General features: G+C 43.5%; 1 protein-coding gene across 2 annotated transcripts in view; it reads right to left on the bottom strand.

Moving 5' to 3' along the window:
• DIS3L (DIS3 like exosome 3'-5' exoribonuclease) overlaps positions 1 to 23,843 on the bottom strand; it is a 310,197-nt gene that overhangs the window by 178,633 nt on the left and 107,721 nt on the right. For both annotated transcript variants that reach the window (XM_085644627.1, XM_085644628.1), the window contains exons 6-10: positions 23,727 to 23,805; positions 10,603 to 10,782; positions 7,386 to 7,555; positions 6,381 to 6,542; positions 5,616 to 5,857 (exon numbers count right to left, since the gene is read on the bottom strand). In XM_085644627.1, the coding sequence (XP_085500753.1) occupies positions 5,616 to 5,857; positions 6,381 to 6,542; positions 7,386 to 7,555; positions 10,603 to 10,782; positions 23,727 to 23,805 (833 nt within the window). The remainder of the gene's footprint in view (positions 1 to 5,615; positions 5,858 to 6,380; positions 6,543 to 7,385; positions 7,556 to 10,602; positions 10,783 to 23,726; positions 23,806 to 23,843) is intronic.

Genomic DNA, 23,843 nt, shown 5'->3' with positions numbered 1-23,843 from the left:
CATATGCGTTATGGCAGCCCTGTGAAAAAAATTATTACATGGAATGTTCGTGGTATCGCCGCCTTTGAAAAGCGCAGAAAAGTATTTGAATATTTGAAGCGATATAAAGCAGCAATAGCATGTCTGCAGGAGACACGTCTGGGAGGACTCCCTGGCCTCTTTAAAGAAGCGATGGAGAGGGCAATTATATGACATCTCCTTCTCTGGATTTGCTAGAGGGTACTCATTTGGGTGGCCCCTGGGGTTATCTTTCAACATCTACACCACTTCATGGACCTTCACTGCAGTGGAATGATAGTGCCGTGCCAAGCACACAATAATATATTATTGGCTGCTCATGAGCCCCACGTCACAAGGCCATCTTGGATGAAAGCATCTCTGAAAATATGTTAATTAAAGGCATTTATTGTATCACGAAAACAAGAGGGCAATGGTAAAGCCAGAGGGCACCAACTAACATGCCCACTTCCTACACAGGAAGTTGGAATGCAAGGAAATGTGCATTATTAGCTTGTATACCCCTAATGATGATTGTCCATCCTTTTTCCCTAATTGATGAGGGCGGCGGCCCCATATTTGGGAGCATCAAAGCTGCTGGCAGGTGACATTAATTTCGTTCTTGACGGCACCCTGGATAATGAGCCCCCACATGTCGGTACTAAGCCCCGGCTGACTGGGATTCTACGAGATATTCTGGATGGCATGCACCTGGTTGATGTGTGGCAGCAACGCCACCAAACAACCCAACAGTTTTCTTGTTACTCACCTGCGTCAGGAGCCATTAGCCGACTAGACTACTGGTTCCTCTCAACCGAACTGGTATCTGATGTGAGAGGAATAACCTATCTACCTAGATACCTTTCCGACCATTCACCCGTACTGCTAAGCCTGGGTGGGGCGAAGACCCGCGCTGCGATAACCCTCTGGCGACTTGGGACTGAGGCCCTGACAGATCCTCCATTTGCGGCTACTCTCTTAGGAGCCCTAGAACGGTATTTTGAGGAATACTGGGGATCCGCCATGAATCGAGCGCTTGAATGGGAGGCCATTAAGGTGGTAATTAGGGGTGTGTGTATTAAAACGTTGTATGGGGTTCACCAACAGCTGGAAATGGACATAGCCAAACAGGAGGCAGTACTGAGCAGGCTGGAGAAGGCCCTCCCTGGGGCCCTACACAAAATGGAAGAGTGGCAAGTGGCACGGGAGGCACGGTTGACAGACCTGCATAGACTAAAAATAATGTGCACTCTACATACCGACAAAGGTTACACATGGAGGGAGATAGAACTGGAGCATTACTGGCTCTTCTAATTAAGTGAGAGTCAGACATTAACCCCATTGGGTAGCTCAGAGTTAGTGAGGGAAATATTGTCTTTTCACAGAACACAATTGCTGCAGCCCTGGCTAACCACCTTGAAAATGTATACGCGCATTGATCCTCTGCCCCGCAGGAGACTATCTGAGCTTTTCTGGACTCGGTCAGGCTTCCCTCAATGGATTCAGAAGCAGGGGAGGCTCTGAATGCCTCGATACAAAAAGAGGAAATTCTGTTGGCTATCCAGTGCCTTAAAACCGCTAGGAGCTCCGAAGCTGATGGGTTACCGGCAGAGTTCTATCAGAGGTTCGCCCCCTTACTGGCTGACCACCTAATGGAGGTCTATATTGAGGTACTCGTGAAGGGCGCTCTCTGCCGTCCTCCATGTGCAAAGCGATGGTGGCAATGATTCCGAAGCCCAATAGAGACCCCCTGCTAGTCAATTCTTACAGGCCGATCTCCTTACTAAATATAGATGTAAAAATACTTAGTGGGATCATGGCAGCGCGCCTTCTCCCGAGGGTTTCCAACATTGTTCATAAAGACCAGGCAGTATTCATACCTAAGCACAGCACCACTCATAATCTGCAAAGGCTGGCACATGTTTGGCACGCCCCGTGCTTAATGGATGACGAATATGCTTTAGCGCTGTTAGACATTGAACAAGACTTTGACTCGGTAGACTGCCCATATTTGTGGCAGGTCCTCCAACGAGTTGGTGCAGGTGGGGAGTTCCTTAGATGGGCCAGTTTACTTTATACAACCTCTAAAGGCCAGAATTAGAGTGGGGAACTTGGTGTCCAGCCCATTCGCTCTTTGCAGAGTCACCTGCCAGGGGTGCCCGCTCTCTTTGCTTTTGTTTGCATTAGCCATGGAAACGCTGGCAACGGCCCTGCGGGACGGACTGGGACCTTGAGGGGGATCAGGCTACGAGAGACCAACCATGTGGTCTCACTATATGCCGACGATACGCGAATCTGTCTGCACCAACCAACACATTTGGGGACACTTCTCCTTGCAGATCTGCGGAGATTTGGAGAGGTATCAGGACTCCGGATCAACCCAGGAAAATCCAAGCCAATTCCCATCAGCAGATTGGCAGATGTGCCACAATCGGAGTTGACAAGAGGAGATCTGCCATTGGTGGGTGAGGGGACGAGATATTTAGGGATAAGGCTAGCAAACACGTCCTCTTCATACTTCAATCTAAACATTGGCAGAGTGGTTGAGGAGATACATGGATCCATACGGTTCTGGCGTGAATTACCGCTGTCACTCAAGGGTCGAACTGCAATACCCAGATGTCTATGAGCACTGCAACACTCGCTTTACACCATCCCAGGACACTACTTCTGGACACTAGACCACCTCCTGACAGATCTCTTATGGGGCAATGAACGTAGGTGGGTGCGCCTAGCAACGTTAGAGGACATAGGATCGGGGAGGATAGGGAAGGCCCTTGTTTAGAATGTTATTACATGGCCTCCCAATTACAGCATGCGGTACATTGGCTAGATAATGAAGACAACTGGAAAACAAACCTTTTGGCTGGTACATACGACAGTCACACACTACCAGAACTTTTGATGCTTGGAGGGGGTGTTCCTCTTCGGATCCCATACATTGTGCAACATGTGGCCTAGGTCTGGGAAACTGTTGTCCGAAGGGTGATCCAACATGCCCCATATATACCCCTATGGGTGTTGCGCCCTTTCACCTGTATTGTGATTTCTGTGTCCATGTGAAGGTGGAAGGAAGGAGGGTGCCAAACACTGGGAGACCTGTATGTGGATGGAAGATTTGTCACTCGAGAAGAGGCGATGGCCACCTTTAATTTGGGAGCGGGAAAATTCCTACAGTATGAGAAGATCTCAAGTGACACTCTGGAAATCTGGCCAGGGTTCCCGACAGAACCCCCTAGCACTAATACATTGAAAACAATACTGTACATGGCGCAGGGTAGACGATTGGTGACCCATCTATGTAGAGCCTTGAGAGATGACTTACCGGGTGGGGTATTGCCGGTGAAGCAGAGATGGGATACTATGCTAAAGGCCCCCTATCTGATAGGGACTGGAAAAATGTCCATGAAGGGGTCCGCACAGTTAGCACTAATGCACAATTTAAACTCCTCCAATAAAACCTGGTTCACCGGGTATACTTCACCCCACGTACACTACATATAATCTACCCTGCCCGTAGTGCCGAATGCCCGAGATGCAAGTCACAGGCAGCGGACTTATGTGTGGACATGCCCAACATTATTCTCTTACTGGGACACGGTGATCACACACCTTCAGAGGGTCACGGAATGGGTAATTCCTAAAACGATCCAAAAAGTACTGTTGGGTCTGCTACCTAACCCTTAGAACAAGAAATTAAGCAGGTGATTCCTCCTACTGGGGTTGGTGCTGGAAAGACGGCACATTGCTATAATAAGACTCAGACCTAGGTCCCCACAAGCAGGCGAATGGATGAAAAATATATGTGAGTTTGCGATGGCAGAAAAGGCACAAATGAAGCTTGTTCGGAAGGATGAAAAGTTGGAGACGCACCTCCGGGCATGGTCTCAAATGCTGGCAGAGCTCAGAGAGGATCAGATTACGGAAACTCAGAGGTCTGCGGGTGCGGTGGCAGCAAAACCGGTGCTGGGGATCCAGGGGAGGGAACAGGCATGAATCCGTGGCTAGGCATCGGTGACTAACATACGACAACCATGTACACAGTAATGTTGTTTCGTGACTATGTTTGAAGCAAACATGGGAGGGGAAAGTTTGGGGGATGGGATTGGGATGATCTACGGAGACATCATGAGGAGTGAAATTATATGCGCGATGTACCACCAATGTGAACATACATGTGGGACATGGACTCTCCCTTGTTTATATTCCTTAATCTGTAAAGTGAATTGCTTATAGATAGGGGAGCGGTGTTCTGTTCTCCTCCTTTTTATAATGGACGGGAGGGAAGGGCGGGTAACCCTATCGTTATGTCAGTATTTACCTGTATGAGATGTCTATGTGATGCACCAATAAAGTTAATTAAAAAAAAAAAAAAAAAGAGACAAGCTTGAACAGGATCAGGTCACAAAAAAATGAGTCCTTTGGAAAAAGAAGTCACGTGTTGGGAGAAGAACCAGTGGGAAGGGGCAGATGCAAAAAACAAAAACACTGAGGAATGAAGAGAAGCCAGGGATAAATAATCCTTCCGAATATCATTTTTGATCTATAGGGGCATTCATCAAAGTGGGTTTGTTAGCCTGGCAAATGTCATTTACGAATAAAATTTTGGAGAAAGCCGTTTACGGAAAGGAGTTGCCCAAACCGGTTTGTTCAGGTTTGCTTTTCAACCCAGTCCAAAAAGAACCATTCAAATCTTCTCACATGGATTAGGGGAATAGGATTTTGCTTGGTTTACCAGACTAAAGGGGCTTATTTAGAGTGTGGTGGACGGTATACTCAAAACTTTGACAAATATCCTGTCCACTGTAATACAAGTGCCATAAGCTATAATCCGTCGAACAGCGCACTGACCACATGTGTGATGGAGTATGCCATCTACCAAACTCTAAATATTGCCCTATGGTACTGCCCATCTGCAACTGAACCTGGCAGCAAGAACTCTGATCAAACTTGAAACTTTGACCACATCTCACCTAGTGTTTAATTTACAAAGGAGTAGAAAATACTATAACCAATTTGGTTAAAACATAAAACAGAGACATCATTATAAAGTAACTTGGATTGTATCAAAAACCTAGCAAAGGCAATTTTTTATTTAAATTAAGATTTTCAAAGCCTTTTACCACAGTGTTGTGTATTAAACAAGTACTTAGCAGCTACTGCTCTATCTCAACTCCCGTGAAGCCACAATACACTCTTAGGAATTCTACCTTCACTCCAGTGGAATGGAAGTGCCGTGCCAAGCACACAAGAATCTATCATTGGCTGCTCATGAGCCCCACTTCACAAGGCCATCTTGGATGAAAGCATCTCTGAAAATATGTTAATTAAAGGCATTTATTGTATCACGAAAACAAGAGGGCAATGGTAAAGTCAGAGGGCACCAACTAACATGCCCACTTTGCCACCTTTACATACTAAACATTGGTAACAAGAGGGGCAACTGGACCCGGTCTCTTTTCAAAACTGTACTGATGTTGCTGCAAATGCTTGATCCAAGCTGTCTGCTGGAACTATGTCATGCTGAACCAAAGACTGAAATGTACCAGCTTAGCCACTAGCCACCAGTGTAATGAAGTGCCTATGGGACTTGAACCATCCCACTCACAACAAATTACCTTATTCGGGCCTCAATATCTGTGTGTGAATTCATCGCCACAAAGTGGGTGACATCAGCGATGTGAACACCCAGTTCAAGGTTACCATTGGCTAAACTACGGATGGACAGGGCGTCGTCCACATCTTCGCAGCCCTTGGGGTCAATGCTGAACACCAAGTGTGTGTCCCTGAGGTCCATGCGCTGCGGCTCCTCCTGGGGGCTGATACTCCAGGGGTTCTCAGAGGAAGGCATCTCTCTCATCTGAAAAGTAAGTACAAGTAACATGCATTTACTCCCAAAAGTACTATCCTGGTCAGTAGCAGTGCATGTTTACTTCACTCACAACAGGGACAGCATATGCAGAAGCACTACAAACTTGCCTCATAACCAGAGAAAAGAAACTCCACATATAGAAGCAAGTCAAGCTTCCCTCGCACACCAAAGGTACTGTGTGGGCAGCAACAGTGCACTACAGGACAACATCAGTACAACAAAACATTCATTCACACACAGAACATACACGGAACCTGCAGTGCAAGCTCCACTCAAACAACAAACAGAATTGGGATGTACACTGTAAGCTTGTTTCACAGAAACAGCTACTGAAGAAGTGGTCTATGGAAAAAAACAACATGGGGAGAAGCGATGCAAATACAACAGTTGTTTCTGATTACCCTTCAGTAGTGGCTGCACAAGCATTCACAATCTGGGACAGTGAATCCTTCGCGCCACTTTATGAAGATATGTTGCTCTGTATAAATTAGTACACCTGAAAATCACTGACCTGTGCTTCTGAAAAAGGAGAGACACAAATGCTGTTTTCCACCAGGATTGTTGAAATTTCAACTTCCAGATCCCCAATCTTCCCCAGAACGCGCACAAAGTGCCCGTTGGGGTACAGAGAGTTTGCTTCCCAGGAATCAATCCGCACAATTACCCTGCAATCCTGCAGCAGCAAAAAAGTAGAAAAAAAGACATACAGTAAGATTATGCTACAATTTAAATAACAATCAAACTCTCCATCTTCAAAGCTATGAGCGAGAGGTAACAACAAGAATGAGGCAGATGGAATTAAATTATTCCACATTTTAAGTGATTAGCACCCCACAGTGGGTTCACCACCAAATTAAACAAGTTTACAATACATAACTTCAATATTTCATTGCTAGAAAAGCAGGTAGCGCTGCAGGGCCAGTCTGACGTGTGTGAGCTGTGTGCAGTCTCAGCACTGGAAAAGTAGGCATGCTGGAAGGCAGGTCTATCTGTGTGTTCCCATACTGGACTAGCCAAGGACACTGCAGGGACGGATATGATAGATGCTCTTTAAAAGATCTACTTGTAGATATTGGCATTTCAATAGGCGGGCTGTAGGTCTGAGATGAACTACACTGATGAATCCAACAGTGGAGGCTTCAGTAGGACAGGATGGTGAGCATTCCCAGAGCTGGAAGAGGAAGTAGAAAAGCAGGGGATGCCTGAACCAAAGACGATTAGGGTTTAAAAACAGGAGTAGTAAGAGCGCTAGATGTCAAGATCGAGGTGCACTAGCAGTGATACTTCCTATTCCCCCACCCAAGTACAGCTAAAAAGTCATGAGGTAATGTGGCTGTCTAAACAGTGAGGGTTGATTGGTAGTGTGCTAGAAAATCTATAAAACAAATCTCTCATTAAATGTTTTACAAGAATTAAAGCACTGAGTAGGCAGAAATGAACACGCATAGTAAATTGTTCACAGTAAACAAAAAGAAAGGATTGCTGGCCCATGTGGCCAGACCCCACATCTACCTACCTGCAGTGCCTCTGCCTGATGAGTGCTGATCCGTATTTTAGGAATTCTGTAATCCCAAGGTGTAACTAGAATCTTCTGTGCATTTCTTGCCTGAGACTGGGTCTCTTCCTTTGATGGAAACGTCACCACATAATCCCGCCAATTTTTCTGGATGACTCCAATCACCCTGCCTTGGAAAAGTCAAAATACAAGTCACCCTCCTCTCAGATTTATCGGTGAACAGAGAGTTCTATGATAATCCAAGATAGTGCAGAAACTGACATTGTGTACATATCCCCCTGTGGCCAGTACAACACTAAAGCGTGAGAAAGGCAAACAATAGCACATATTTGAACTCAATGATTGCTCAGGATTACTGCTGCCAACAGAGATAGTAAACCATTTCACTTTCACTGCATACACCAGCTTTCATATCCGAAGGATTAAGTCACTTACATACCAAACAGCCCCTGTGCTATTGCAAAAGCAACTATACATTGACTTTGAAATAATAAAGCAATGGTGCAATAAACTTTGGATTTGCAATGGATAATTTGTAAATAGACAGCCAAGTATTTGATGTTTCAATCACTGAAATCACTTGTTTCCTCCTCTCCCTCTAAATATGAAACAAATGCAAATGGTGTTACTGTTTATCTTTACCAGCCCTTGTGGTATTCCATCCACCACTTGGTGATTTGGATGGTTTTTGCAGAATACACACTGACCAAAGAGAACACTGACTTTGAGAATCTCTAAAAGCCCCTCAAAAGCACATTCTACAACTCGATGAAAGTGATGGCCCTATAACAAGAGTTGTATATCTTGAGACTATTCAAGATTCGTATGCTGTACTTCACGTTGACAGTTGGAAAGAGATTAGGCCTTCCTCAAGAGAGGAGAATCTCGTGATGTGGTAATTTTCAAATGTGTTGGTTTTCATATACACCAGCTGATTCTAATGCAGGTTCAATTTCGGTAACAGTGTGCCTCCTCTCATTAGTATTAGAAAATAGATTGAGTACACTCCTTTGCCTTGTACTTGTAATGTCACTTCCACAATGCAATCTTTTCACAGGAGAGACTGAACTTCTTCTATGAGCAGAAGTACGCAAACCTGTAGGATTTTCATGAGTTTGAGTTTGTGACTGTGTTGAAAAAAATGAATACAGTATATACAGCAAACTACTAACAGACCCACTTATCTAAGGTAAAGATCTTTTGACATGCAAATCACCTCAGCCATAATTTATATTTCACAAGAGACACCCAAACAAGAGATGCTTCATGAATAGGCCGGAAAAAATCCAGATCACAGAATACAAAGGTTTACAAACATTAAAGTCACTTTCCTGAGTTAGAGAGCAAACAAATTGCACACAGTGACATCCTGGCAAGAAAAATACCTCTTCTGCTATCTAGAGCAGTCTGAGGGAATGAATGGTCTGTCACGTTCTAGAGAAGGAAGAATCACTGGAGCTCTTACCTCTTCCTCTACCCTAAAAAGCTTTAGCTTTGTATTGCAAAGTGGTACTGCCATTATGCTGATTACTATTAAATATTGGTTACTATCTTGTAGTCTGTGGGGACATGTCACTCTTCAAGGAAAGGTACCTCTTTGCTGGACGGCACCCATCGCCTTGACTATTTGTGTTCTTTTGCACAATGCTGCACACATAGAAAGAGAAAAAACGAGGACAAATAAAGATATTTCTCCTCGTTACACCTCACCTGGGGAGGCATATCTTTTTGCACATTCTCAGATTTACCACTTCAGGTAAATCTTGGAATGTGTCAAAAACTATGGGAGTTGGTTGGGAACACCCATACAACGCCCAAGGAAACGTCTCCCTAACTAACATTACAAAACCATGTAGTATACTGAATACGGACTTGATTTAGTTTCCGGTCAAAGGTGATCACCCTTTTTGGGGGTCGTCTTAGCCAGTTGGTCTTTGACCTTTTAACACTGAAGCATCTTGATCTTTATAATGTTTACTATGGCTTAGCTGAGACAGACTTTTGTTTCTTCAAAGCAACAGTTTTCTAAATGGATATCTGCGGGACCTATGCTCTCTGATATATTACCACTGTTTGGAACATTTTAATTTTGGGACATCTCAAAAAAATTAAAATAACTTTGCGAACCAATCTTGGCATCTTAGCAACATATGACCCAGGGTCAATTTCTTCACTAAAATCAGAAACATGCTGTACCTGTGCTAATTCTATTAACCTCTTTGGTTTGGTCCTAGGTGCCTAAATCCAAGTTTCAAAAAAGACATCAGCAAAACTTGTGTAATACCTGAACTTGACCCAAAGCAAAGGAAGAGAATGTGCAATGTTTTTTTTTTTTTTCATGAATTCAGTCTTAAAGTAGCACAAGCATGACACTCTGTCTCTCATTTCGTGAGTCATGAATTACACACAAATTGCGAGTTAACCAAAAGTGAGAATTTGAGCAGAATGTATAGGAAATCTGTCTATAACAAAAATCAAAAAGCACAGCAAAAACAACACTTTGATTCAGGGATATTCTACACACTGTGTTCCACCGATGTTGACTGATTAGAGTAACAGAAGCACTGAAGTCTCTGTCCTAAACCCACTTAACAACGTAGTTGGTAATGCTGTTTATCTCAGTGTGGAAATATTTAAGTTAAAAGTTGGTTCTCAAGTCTAAACGCTGGTTTCAATATCTTAATATTGAAGCTGCTTTTGGACCAGAAGACAGAAAACAGAATATGAAGATAAAAGGTGATTTGTTGTGCATTGTGGGCTTTGGGTTAACATGATCAGGAGTGATACAGACTCCACTTCGGATCAATGCACAAACACATTGTTAGCCATCATCTGCCTCACAGACCGTTCAGGTACATTTCCTTCTCAGCTTTTTTATCCCATTGTTCCATGAAATTCGTACAAATAATTATCTCCACATGATGCTATTCAACAGGTTTAACTTTGGCGTTTACCCAGCCCGCAGATACCGAGTCTGTTTAGGGCACCAGTAGTATCATGAGAGATTATAATCTTTGCACTTATGCGTTAGAAACGGCCCAACCTTTCACTATCAGGACTAATACACTGCGATGTACTAATTGAAGACCAAAAAGCTGAAGACATTTAAAATAAATTATTTAACCTAAATTTAAGAGCATACTTTTGACAGACAACTACTGTGTTTGAACTCTCTCAAAACCCACCATGCAACCCAGACACTGGGCCTCACTCATACCTGTAGGCATCAACTCGCTCTGAGCCTCCCCAGGTGTTTTGTCATCTGCCTCATTCTCGCTCAGTGCACTGAGTCGGCCTTTCCACTCGTTCTTCGGCAGCATTTCCACTGCCACCACATCCCCATGGATAGCCCTGTTACGGGCTTTGTTGCCGTGGATGAGAATGTCACTTCGGAGATCTTAAATGGAAATATGCATTCATTAGGAAATTAGTAGTGCGGCAAGAGAGGATGTGAGTGCCAAACAGGGTTGCTTTGTTTGATAATAAAACATTTAATTGTGTTTTTAGACAAATTGGTATTTGTACATTAGTCATCCCAAAATCCCAAAAATGTATAGCAGCATTACATTGTTCCACAAGTGTTCGAATGGATCAAAAGCTAGGGTACAACAAATGCTTCATTTGAGTGCATTATCAAACGCTGTACATTTATCTCAATCACCCGCTTTCTTTATTATAGCCTAAAAAAAGGAAGTATATTATGAAGCATCATGGGGGTAGAATGGAATAGGCACACTAGTCTAACCTCATAAATAAAAGAATTAATCAACATTTTTGGCAAGCCAACCAAGTCACAGATCGTGAAAATCTATGCTTCCATGATTCAGCAAACCTCTCTGGACCTATGAGGTTCAATAAAATTCCACTCTACTATTCAGATACACCATCAATCCTAATATCCTGGAAAGGGTTGTGTAGAAAACAAATAAGATCAAAGCCATTATGTTTGCAAAACGGTGCCCTGTAGCATACTTCAAGGAACTCTTCCTCAAAACCTCTTCGCAACACCAAACAAGCATTTGCAATGCAATAGGTTTCGCATTTGCAACAGTTTGGGCTATTGGCTTTGTAAATGGCAATGCCTCTTATTTATGCATTTTGCAACATAGCAACGACTATAAGTACAAAGTGTGTTTTAAGCAACGCTTGCAGGTTTTTAAAACACAAATAAAAGCTCCCTGGTTTCAAATGTTTTCACAATTTAGCTCAGTCATACCTTATGGAATGTAAACACATTCTTGCATCCTTTGGGAGCCTGAGAAGTGCCAATCAGAACCTTGCACACAGTCTCCAGATAAAACCTTTTGATTCCAGGGCACATCTCCTGGAAATCGCTTCCTACTCATATGTGACTAATCACCTCACTGATGACCTTCACAAAGACACAACAAGCTTCATCTGATTTACTTGTTTTTTAAGGCTGATTTTTACTAAGAGTATCAAAAAACAAGAGCTAGCTTGCATGTAACAAATGTTTTCAGTTAGTACGTTTCCACACAGATCCGATAAATATCAACAACTGTTACTGGAGTATAAAATACCTTTAAAAAACAAAAGACAACAGGCATTTGGCAAAACAGAAACAGTTTGTTTAATTAAGCATAGCGGCCGGGAGAACAGTTACAGACAAGGGTCTGAGGACTGTCTCAAATTACCTTCAGTTAGCATCATTCTTAAATACAGTTTTCATCAGATCGTAAAAGTTGTCCTGCGATCCTTATATGGTGAGGAATGTTGATTGCTGCCTTAGAGTCAAAAATGAATGGTCAAATGATTACTACAGGTGGGCCTCAGCCTTGTGTGGACATGTTATGGCCAGTGGTGTATGTGTCCAGATGTCCAGCGTGGGGAGCGAGTGATCACTACTTGTGCTTGTCCTGATTGGCTATGTGTTCCTAACTGATGCGGCATCGGACTTTATGGTGTTTTTTTTCGAGGCGTGCGTACCCCTCGGAAAATGTGCGCTTTATTCAGGATAATCTCCCCTGACCACTGTGTTGTCGCTGCACCTATCTGTGGGATTCATCAAGAGTTTCCTGCCCGAATGTTTGTCTGCCAGCAATGCACCCTCCCACCTGTGGCCTATCAATCATTGAGCCTGAGCCTGGGCACAGAGTTTGCTTGATTATGCATTTGCGAGTCGGGGTTGATGTGGAGTTCACGACGGGTGATTTTGTTAACAGGGACGTGATTTTGTTTTCATAAATGAATGTATTGTTTTCCATATTAACACAAGCATGGATAAGCGAAAGAACACAACCTCTGCCTCCACCATGGGAAATCTGAGGAGTTATCTATTATTGGGTGGCAGAGCTGAAGTCAAGACACTATCTTTCAATGGGTCACCCACTTGGGAGCATAACAAGTAGGCCACAAAAAAATGTAAAATTGTTAGATTCGAAGCTCACCCTCACTCAAAGTTAAAATAATGGAGTGTAAACAAGTTTTGCAACATCTACTCATTAAAAAAAAAAAAGTACATACCTGGACTACTGCAACTGTACATTCAATATCAGCCCACCCTGAAACTAACAGAAAGCATGTATAGTGGAAAAGAGAGCACATTCATACCAATAACAAATTTGAGGACGTTTGTTGGGACAGGAGTAACCCCTGCATGGTGAATAGGTATATACCTCTATCCTGAGTGCCCAACGGTATGTAAAACTTATCCTGAATTTCTGTTTGGCCCTAGCATCACGTTACTAGCATGTGCACAGAGATCTAGGCCTGTCCCTGATAACAAAAATGTGATCTGCGATATAAGAGAGTGCACAAACCGTGCCCTTATGGCGGGCACAGGAATGCAAACCATGCTCTGGGTAAGTTATATAAAATATGTGGGGGCAGCTTACCAGGTTTTTGGGAATCTTTAATATGACCAAACTTTTTTCTCTGTGTCAGAAGATCTATTGATCTCTCTCAAGTAAAAGTCCACTTTTGATGTTAATGCTCTGACTTTACACTGACATTCCATGTGCATGGTGAGTCCATGCATGCATGTTAGGAGAATTACACAAGCGAGGTAGTAGGATTCTGAGTCTGAGTACTAGGAACTGTAGGATCCATTCTGAATTACCCCAGGTTTAGCATAATATAAGAAGAAGGAGGGATACAGCTTTCCCATACAGTGAAAGTGTACTGCCTGCACTCCTGTGGCTGGAGGATGGAAATCTAAAAACTGAAGTGACAAGATGGCGATAGGGCTACTTTTAGAAATTAATGTAAGACCTTGTTAGCAAGGGGCTGCTGATTAGTTCATTCTGAGCGCTACCATTTGGTAGATGTTAGGGCTGAAGGGTGGAACTGCAGTTTATTGTTCAAGGTAATAAAGTTTGTAGACATGGCCTGCCTTTTTTGTCTGTTCCCGATTACTGCTTCAGGAAGGTTGATGACATCAAAAGGCCGATATCTGACACTACATTCTGCCTTCGTTTTGAATACTCTTGTTTGGAGTCAGCACCATCACTACCTGCTGTGAGAGACATCACCTTGCACAAAGGCTGTGTCTGAGGATCTGCCAGAAAATGACATTTGAAGACGAACCCACACAAACTAATTCTGAAACCTTAGACAGTGCATCCACATACCCAATCTGAAAAAGTCTAAAAGTAGGATCCATATCCCCCCACTGTTTCAGTTCCTAGTTCTTTTTGACTAAGTAAGGGAGTGCGCCGCAGAGTACTCAAAGGACTGCTGTGTGTATGACAACCATTCACCTAGGGGTGATGGGTCGTCAACTGTAGTTTGCCACTTGCTGGAGAAGCTGAGGGTCTGCCTACAGCACAGAGAAGCCTGCCTGCTGAGAGAGGGAAGGAACGCGGCTGGCCCTGCAGACTGTCGAGAAAGAGTTCAGCATGTTCCTGGCATATGAAACCCCCATAAGTAACTCCGAAAGGGAGGGAAGCAAGCCCTGACCCAAAGTGTGATGGGTCCCCTAGTCTTCCAGTGCATTTCTATATAAGAAGCAGTGCATCAACTCATCATCATGCTGCTGGCATTCCAACCTAAAGTCTTGGTGATACAGGTACCAGTAGAGGAGCATTAATATCGACCTGAAGGATATAACTGCAAGAGACAAGCGCCTGCATGCTTCAACCAGGAGACTGCAACTGCCGAAGAGAGCACCTACTGGCACCAGTCCCAGAGGCTGCAATTGCCGAAGATAAACACCTACCTGCATCGGTCCACAGGCCACAATTGTCAACATGTCAGCCAAGTATGCTGTTCAATCCCAGTGATCCAGGGAGGTGCATGCGCACCCACCATGTGTGGTCCCTAGTTGCTAAAGCCCAGAGTGCAAAGTCACTGCACCCACCAGTCCGCACTGCTGAATCACCACATCATTTGAGCATCATAAGAGATCTCTCAAACAGTCATATGATTTAAAACCAATAGGTATAGTTAACTGAAGTAACACACATCAAAATACTGCAGTTAAGTTCTATTACCCTTTTTAAAAAGTAAATCAAATATACGATTGCCAAACATAATATTCTGGTCAGCCAGGCCTTAATAAAGTGTATCCACAGTGTGGTTATCAGTAATGGTGGGAGGGGAAGTTTAAGGAATATACTCCCAGCCAGTATATAAATGACGAAGGGTGTTAAGGATGGCCCATTACAGAGTGGCTTACAGATACTCATTTTTAGGTCTCGCGCCTAGAGATGCAGTGCGTAGCACTGCTCGCGCAGCGAGAGTCCTTTTGTACGGGGTTTTAAAACGGAGCCTGGAATCGCACAGGCTTGTGTGTGCGCTTTTCCTTTTGGCTTCCGCGATTGGCCTTTGCGTGCGTGTTTTCCCCAAAGACGGCACGCAATAGGCCAAAGGCGGACGCATTGCTCCACCCATGGCCTATTGGTGTCTATTACGCGCACCAAAGGCCATGTGGTTTCAATTATCGTGCCCAGACACGGGCGCGATAATTGAAACCACATTTTCGCTGTGGCGCGCGCGCACGCACCACTCGCGGGCGTCTTTTTATTTTTACAATAGCGATCGCAAAATCGCTTTCACTGCCGCCTGTTTTGAAATCTACTCTGGGGATCCGATTAGACCCAGAGGCCAGAGACTATGGGGTTACAGTAGAAGTTGTTTTAGGAGAAAAAGCAGCAAATGCATGGAACTGTGTCTCAGTGGAAGTGGTGGAATGGAATGACAACAATGAAAGTGATACTGTGGCGAGCACGGCGACGCAGCAGTTCTGAGATAATATGACGCAATAGTTCAAGTAAGCAATGTTAAACGCCCACCGCTGACATCTGCAGTGATCTGTGAATCAGATGCTCAAATCGATGTCGTAATCTTGCATCCTACCGAGGTTGCGAAGGGTTTTATCATTAAACCAAGTACAATACCTCTTTTTTACAGTGAGTAGAAACCACAGAGAATATGCTGGAAGCGCTGCGTTGAAACGAGTTATGAACTTCATTAAGCAACCCTTATTTAAATAACACTTTTGTTACGAGCACCTATATGTCCAGAGCATTTCTTTTTTCCTCATACCTAGCCTTCTTGATGTAAGGCGACCCCTACGCCAATGACACACTCCTCCCATAGTAAAGTGCAACAATGATGGTCTAGTTGGTAAGCTTAGTCTAAATATACCAGCGTGCAAGACAAGCATACAGAGGGGACCTGGCCTAGCAATGGAGCGAGATGAGGTACGATCTGGGCATATCAAAGGTAAGATATATCATCTACTGAAGAACAGTTGTGTTTTTTCCGGGACTGTACTAATGGTAAGCTCCTAGAAAAACCTTCGCGGTGGCATACTGAGAATACAGATATCAAAAACCGAGCTCTAAAATAATGACAGCACATTGGTGCCTATATGAACATGTTGAAACGTCCGGGGGGTGGGGGGTGGGCATGGGGTGGGTGGAGCGGGCATCTCTGTACCTTTGGATTAGCCGTCTGCCAGAACCAAACCCACAGCAGCCTCACGATTTCATGACAACGGGTTTCTGGCACGTATCTTTGACAGGAGGTCTGGGACGGGTAGAGTAAAAAGAGCACTCAAATGAAAGTGTGCATTCACATGAACATGTCCGCACCAAGGACGCCAGTGCCCACGCCAACCTGGACACACCAGCAGGAAGAGCTGAGAGGAAAATGCATTAATAAACCGTCGACTTAGGCACTAGCGAGTTTTAAATTGTCAGTAAAAGTAATACATCATGTACACATTGAAGCTAAAGTCATGAAGTCATACTCAGTGTAGATAAAATAGAACAGAATCAGAGGAATGACTCTAAACATAGGCACCCAGTGGCACACAGAACGGAGGCCACACGTGTGAGCCACACACTCACACAACCAATCATAAGCTAGCCAGCAGTACAGTCACACCTGCAGACTGTCATCAAAGGAACAGAACACACACACACATGAAAGAAACCGAGTACATACATCTACAGAGAGGCATGCAGTCAAGGATTCATACACACAGGCAAAGAGGAAAGCACACACTAAAACACAGATAAGTTCAAAACAGGGGTCGCCAAACAATACACATAATTAAGCATAAATTATTTATGGCATCGATTACCCTGTGTGACTAGGTATCATTGTTATTACGTAAGGTGTTTCATGGTTAACTATTCACTATCCCGTCCCTTCCATATTTTTTGGTCTCCTTTTCGGAAAGAGGCTAGACATGAAATAACTTTGCAGCCCTTTTTAGGGTGTCGGCCTTGTTGCTCACACTGAATTGGGTGCCAAGCTCGAGCTAAGATGGTGGAGAATGACCTTCATGTACCTCGACCCACTGTGCACCAGAGATGTAGAAGGGATGGCTAAAGGGCTGCTTCCCAAAAATGTACGATAAAACACATGATCTCACTGACTGTCAAAATACATCATGGAATGAATATCTCCATTTTCTACAACCTGTTAACAGAGGCAAGTGTCAGCAGAAACCCTGTTCTTAAGCCGTGCAGCAGCATGCAGACTATGCAAAATTACCTCTAAACCCTGAGGACACATTAATGTAGCTTGAAGGTCTAAAAATATATACTGAAGTACATTTCGTTCAAAAGAAATGGTGAAGCATTCAGTTTGAAATTCTATAGCAACCCTGGGAAAATCATTGAGTTAAAAAATGGCTGACTGTGTTAGAGCCTGGGTCGGATACAAAAAGTGGCTAGGCCCTGGTGAAAGTCTGCAAGTCAAAAAATCTTTAAAAAGTTTCCAAGACCGACCATACAGAAAGGGACTTTGTCACTTTTTTAAAGAAAACAGCTGATGTTGCTCTCAAGTCCCAATGTGTCTTATTTATTGCTTTCTCCTGCTTGCTGTTGCAGGCAGGACACACGGTTTCCTAACGCTTTCTGTTTATTATAGCACAGGTGCCAAGGGCATTTGAAATACAATAGGTCTCGCATTTGCGAGAGTTGGAGCTATTGGGATTGTAAGTGACAAAGCCTTTTATTTATCTGTTTTAAAAACAACATATAAATAAAAGGCATTATCATTTACAATGCCAACAGCTCAAACTCTCGTAAATGCGAGACCTATTGCATTGCAAATGCTTGTTTCCTCTTGAAACAAAGCACTTTTAGCAGCTTGATGCTTCTCTTGGTCAGAGCCAGACGCCCCTACTGGGATCAAATAAGGCTCCCCCAGGGGGGCCTGCCCCCAGTTTGAAGACCTCTGCGTTAGAGGATATTTAGAAGTGGCAATGGCATTTCAACTAGCAATCTAGAATAGGTGGACTTTCGAGCTATTACAGGAGGGTTCAATTTCATAACTTCATAAGAGCCCAAGATGAAACATGCCTGATGAGGAGCGGTTTAAGGGTGATATTTTTCCCACACTATAGGGGATTGCCCTGAGATAAGGAATGGGTTTGAGGCATGATTAACAACCATGCCAAACTTCAAAGATGAAGTAGATGCAAGGGTTGGGGTGTAGGAAAACTGGGAGAGCAAGTCCCCTTCTAAATATCTACTTTTTTGTGAAACATGGAAGCTAGGCATGAGATTTGGTTATATATTAGCCCTCAGCTGATTTTACTAGACGCACAGTGCATGCTAGCTGAAATAACTGTATACTCAAGCTGAGGCTTCCCCAAAACGTTTGAAAAGTTGTGTGGACAACTGAAAACGTACTGCTACGTGATGATGCTGCGTACAGCAAAGAACCTTGTTTGATGCATAATTTCCCCCTAAAATATATATATATTCCCCCTAATATATATATATATATATATATTCACTGAAAAAACCATAGGTTTCACACATGTTATAGTTAGCTGGACATTTTACTGATAAAAAACCAATGAAATTCCCCCGTTATAGTTACTGTAGGCAACTATAACTCACGCGACCGCAATCCTCTGCTGATGCTAATACTGTATTTAGACACTTATTTGCCCATGTCTTCTTCCATTAAATTTTAGCTATACATATATTACAAATATTTTTTTTTCATAAAGACACATATGTCATCAGCAGAGGATTACGGTCGCATGAGTTATAGTTGCCTACAGTAACTATAACGGGGGAATTTCATTGGTTTTTTATCAGTAAAATGTCCAGCTAACTATAACATGTGTGAAACCTATGGTTTTTTCAGTGAATTTGCAAGGTTTTTTAAATGCTAATTCCTAACTATAACGTGTGTGAAACCTATGGTTTTTTCAGTGAATTTGTAAGGTTTTTTAAATGCTAAGTTACTTTACGCCATTTGTGGCGTGCGCGCCCACTTAACGCAGTTCGTTCCGTGCGCGCGCGGTGCGCTTCGCGCACCGTGCGCGCACAGTGAGCACGCGGTGCGCTTCGCGCACCGCGTGCCCACGTTACGCTAGATGGGCCATGAACGCACGATGCGCTTCGCACACCGTGCGCACATGGAGGACATATGATGAGCATCGTTGTGACAGGTAAAATATATGTTTTGCATTTGATGTAATAAGCCATGCACAAATGGTGCCCTGCAGGCACCATTTGCACACGGGGTGGGGAGAATGTGGATATTTTTTTTTTTTTTTAATATTTATTACCGTACGCGTACGGTAAGCGTAATCGGCGAAATTTTCGAAAAAATTAAAATTGCCTTTTTTCACTTGGGGGATCGTTGGGGACACCCTCGACATGGCTAGGTGCTTGGGAGCTGTCTAAACAGCCCCTTTATATGTTTTTGCACTTTGAATTTCATCCCCCTGTCAGATTGCGAGTGAGAAAATGGCGGCCGCCGCTTCCTGGTTTCGACCGATTCGAATGTTTACTAAGATCTAAGAGCCAATCAGAATCGCGCTCGCGCACGTCACCGTACGCGTACGGTAAGCGCACCGTAAGCGCACCGTAAGCTGGCTCAGATATATATATTGATTTAAAGGCTATTTTCTCAGAATCTACTGAACAGATTTACACCAAACCTACAAAAGGCACTTCCTTGACCTGAGGACTACCTCTCTGCCAAATTTCAAGTAATTCTGTTCAGCCGTTCGGGCTGTAGCTGTGTCTAAAGGTCCTATGGAAAAATGCATGGGAAAAACGCGTTTTGGGACCCCCCTTTTATCTCAGCCCCCGCTTGACGAATCCCCCCGAGACTTTCAGGGTAGGAGCGGAGCGTAGCGCCCCACCTATTTTGAAAAATTCGCGAGGATTCGTCAACCGGCGCCAAAGTTATTCAAAATAGAATGTTGCGGATTTCCTATGGAAACGTGGTCCTAACTATAACTACCTACTGGCGACCGCCAGTAGGTAATATATATATATATATATATATATATATATTAAACCACAGTTTGCCCACAAACGGAGTTGCACTCAAAAGCAGGCGAATCCCATCACGCAGATTTTCACGAAGGATTCTTTATTCCAGCAACTGGTTACATCACCAAATATTTCATTTTGCGCCCTACGCGTTTCAAAGCTTCAGTGCTCCTTGTTCACGGGCTGGATTGCAATGGGCAGGTGCAGGCAATCACGAGTCACAAATGCGGTATTTATCCTCCTCTGATGGACCTCAACGCCTGTCCTGGTCGGGGAGTTTGCACCGCCACGAGAATGAAAGTGGGCTGCTGTTTTCAGATTACTGAAGGCGTGTAGCAGAAGAGCAGGAATGAAGCATGATGGAACTGTTTACCGATCCAGAGGCTCTATCGAGAGTTTGATAATATTACGGCATGAAGGCAGAACCCATACAGGGTAATACATGAACAGCAACTACAAGTCCCAGAAGGCGTTGAGGTCCATCAGAGGAGGATAAATACCGCATTTGTGACTCGTGATTGCCTGCACCTGCCCATTGCAATCCAGCCCGTGAACAAGGAGCACTGAAGCTTTGAAACGCGTAGGGCGCAAAATGAAATATTTGGTGATGTAACCAGTTGCTGGAATAAATAATCCTTCGTGAAAATCTGCGTGATGGGATTCGCCTGCTTTTGAGTGCAACTCCGTTTGTGGGCAAACTGTGGTTTAATATATATATATATATATATATATATATATAAAATTTAAACAATGCAAATAAAGCACGCTCTCAGGAAATGTAGGACTCGGTATTCGTAAGTGTTCACCCTCGTTTATTCACTTATATATATAGTCTTTATTGAGGTATGAGCAGTGTCCTAATTCCTGATACCAGTTAACAGCTTTTGCGCCGCCTGACGCGTTCGGAAGGTAAGTCCCTCTTCCTAATAGGCTCCCTCGCGGAGAAGATTACGTGCGTAGTTCCGGTCTCAGTCCTTAAATAATGACTAATTCCACGCCCTAAATGGGCTGCTCTAATGAGACTGTGGAGCATTACGGAGACTGTAGTCCCGGAAAGTTCGTACCACAGATGGTTGCACTTTTCACTGTTGGATGGCATTTACGAGCCCCTAGATGAGCCTCAGGAATCGGGCACTGCTCTAAATCCTATGCCAGTGTTCCCACACATCAGCCCAGTGATTACCAAGCACGTGGCCCCCTAAAGATCGAGGGGTGGTGCTAGCTCGGCAGCGTGGCCAGCCGCCAAATATCCATGCGCCAAGGTTGCCAATAGCAGTGAGCAGCACTCCAACATGGGCAAAAACGTCTTTATTAAGGTATGAGCAGTGTCCCAATTCCCGATACCAGTTAACAGCTTTTCCGCCGCCTGATGCGTTTTCAAAGGTAAGTCCCTCTTCTTCAAAGGCTCCCTCGCGGAGAAGATTACGTGCGTAGTTCCGGTCTCAGTCCTTAAATAATGACTAATTCCACACCCTGAATGGGCTGCTCTAATGAGACGTGGAATTAGTCATTATTTAAGGACTGAGACCAGAACTACGCATGTAATCTTCTCCACGAGGGAGCCTTTGAAGAAGAGGGACTTACCATATAGATTCACCCAAGAATAATATAGGAAGGTTTTGGACAGTTGATAGTAGTTATAGTGGGGTCATAAAAGTTGCTTCTCTCATTCAAGTGCCTTTAGTCATTTTTGCCCAAGCACCTGGACTAGAATATTGTTTTTGGTTAAACTTAGATCCTGTGATTAGTTTGGGTGAAATCCATTCACCAGTTAAAAGAGAAAACAGAGATCTATTATCATCTGTAATTAAAAAAAAATCTCTTTGGCTGGGGAGAGTTTCTCCAGTTGCTATTTTTCAGTCTGCACAGGACTCTCCCGATTTGCAAATACCATTATGAAAATACATTTTGTTGGTGCCATGTAGACGCAGGATACGGAAACCCCACCCACAGGTTGGGTTGGGCACCACCAGAGGCATATAAAATACCATTTTCACTGAAAATATGCCAAAAGTTAGATGCTGAGGTAGAAAGACACTTGCTTGGCTGGTAAATTGCCAGCCAATGGAATTCAGTAAACCATCTCCCTCTAGGTTCACAAACCATATTCTGAAAAATAAAATCACTTCATGATTTACAAATGAAGCATACACGTTACTGGTCAGATATACACGTTATTAAAAACACACAGAAGTCCTATAGAAGGTCAAAGACAGTTTGAGAAACCTGCACTGATAGCTGGAAGCAATAAATATCAAATTCAAGTCATTGGCTCTAGCCCTTATTGCAACATAGAGCAACCTTCCTTATTATCTAAAATTCCATTTACCCACTATTATAAATGAGGTTTATGAAGTGGCTGTAAGCTTACGCTGGTTGACCCAATGTGTGTTGCTCGTAGGCTTGAGAGTCCACCAACTCTGGAACACCCTTAAGAAATTTATTACAGCCATAGAGGGTTTCAGTATACTTAAGTAAAGTGAGTGTCTGTCATCTTTCTTTTTCATGCTTGGATTCCTATAGGTTATAGAACTTTATAAGTGTGTTGACCATGAGTGTGCTAGGTGACTGGGGACAGGGCGGGCCAAATACCTTGAGGACAGAGCTCACTGCACATGGCTAAAGGATGCACCTTGATGGCTCTGTGGGAGGTTGGCTGGCTGCAAAGCATGGCCATTGGCCATTTCCGGCACCTAAGGCCCTCCGGGCAAATCAATAGGTGACACCAGAGGTCACACCCTTGACCCAAAGCCAAACGTGAGTGAAGCAACATTCTCAAGTATATTACAATCAAACAATAGAAATTAATTGAAAAAATATTTTTCATGGCAATATAAATGGCTACTAATGTCAGTTAATAATCAATATCATACAAAAAAGAATATCCCTCAAAAAATAAAAATTCATTTAAATGCATACTATGGTTCCGATTACAGACCTAAAAGGTACTGAAATTCAGCAGTTACAATGATCTAAAAGAAACCATGGGTCCCCTATGTACTGCTAGTGACCACAAAGATTACAACACGAATGATATCTTCCACAGCATCGCTGCTGCAGCAATACCTTTTTTCTTACCAGAAGATGAAAGGCAGTTCACCCACATGTAATGCATGCAGTCACAAATGTTAAAGATTGGTTAATGCTGCGGAGAAACTGAAAATGTCCAAATGGCATCAACAATTAGTCAAAGGTTCAGTAATAAACTGTCAATAACTTACATTATTGAATATACGGGTTGGTATGCTCAAAAAGGCAAGTGGTGAGTGAAGAGAGTTGGATGCAGGAGGACAACACTTTTATAAAGGTTACTGAATTACTTTTTATAGTAACATCTTAGTCCATAACTTCGCCAACATTTTTGTTAAGTAACTGCATTTCCCAGCAACCAAAAAGGTTATGTACCACTTCAGGTAACAGTTCTTAAAATGGGCAAATAAATACAATGTACCAGCAGGTACTGGCTAACAGATTGGAAATCCCGGTCTCAACCCATGTCAAGAAGTACTGACCTCCAGACTGCTGTTTCTTTGGATGTTGTCTTTCATCTCACACATTTTGGAAAAGGGGTTAAAAGTTGCACTTCTGCAGCCGGCCAAGCACTGATCCTTCTGCAAGTTACCTGAATCTTTGCTGCTTGCTCCCTCAAGACGCACGAAAGCTTCCAGCTGCGCTCGGTGCTTGTTGACATTTAGGACACCCTGAAAACAAAAAAAAAGTAAGCACAATAATTACTTAC

This window comes from Triturus cristatus, chromosome 3_1 (genome assembly GCF_964204655.1).
Source record: "Triturus cristatus chromosome 3_1, aTriCri1.1, whole genome shotgun sequence".
NCBI classification, from domain to species: domain Eukaryota; kingdom Metazoa; phylum Chordata; class Amphibia; order Caudata; family Salamandridae; genus Triturus; species Triturus cristatus.
Note: the sequence above shows the minus strand (reverse complement) of the source record. Positions and strands in the feature narration are given on the sequence as shown.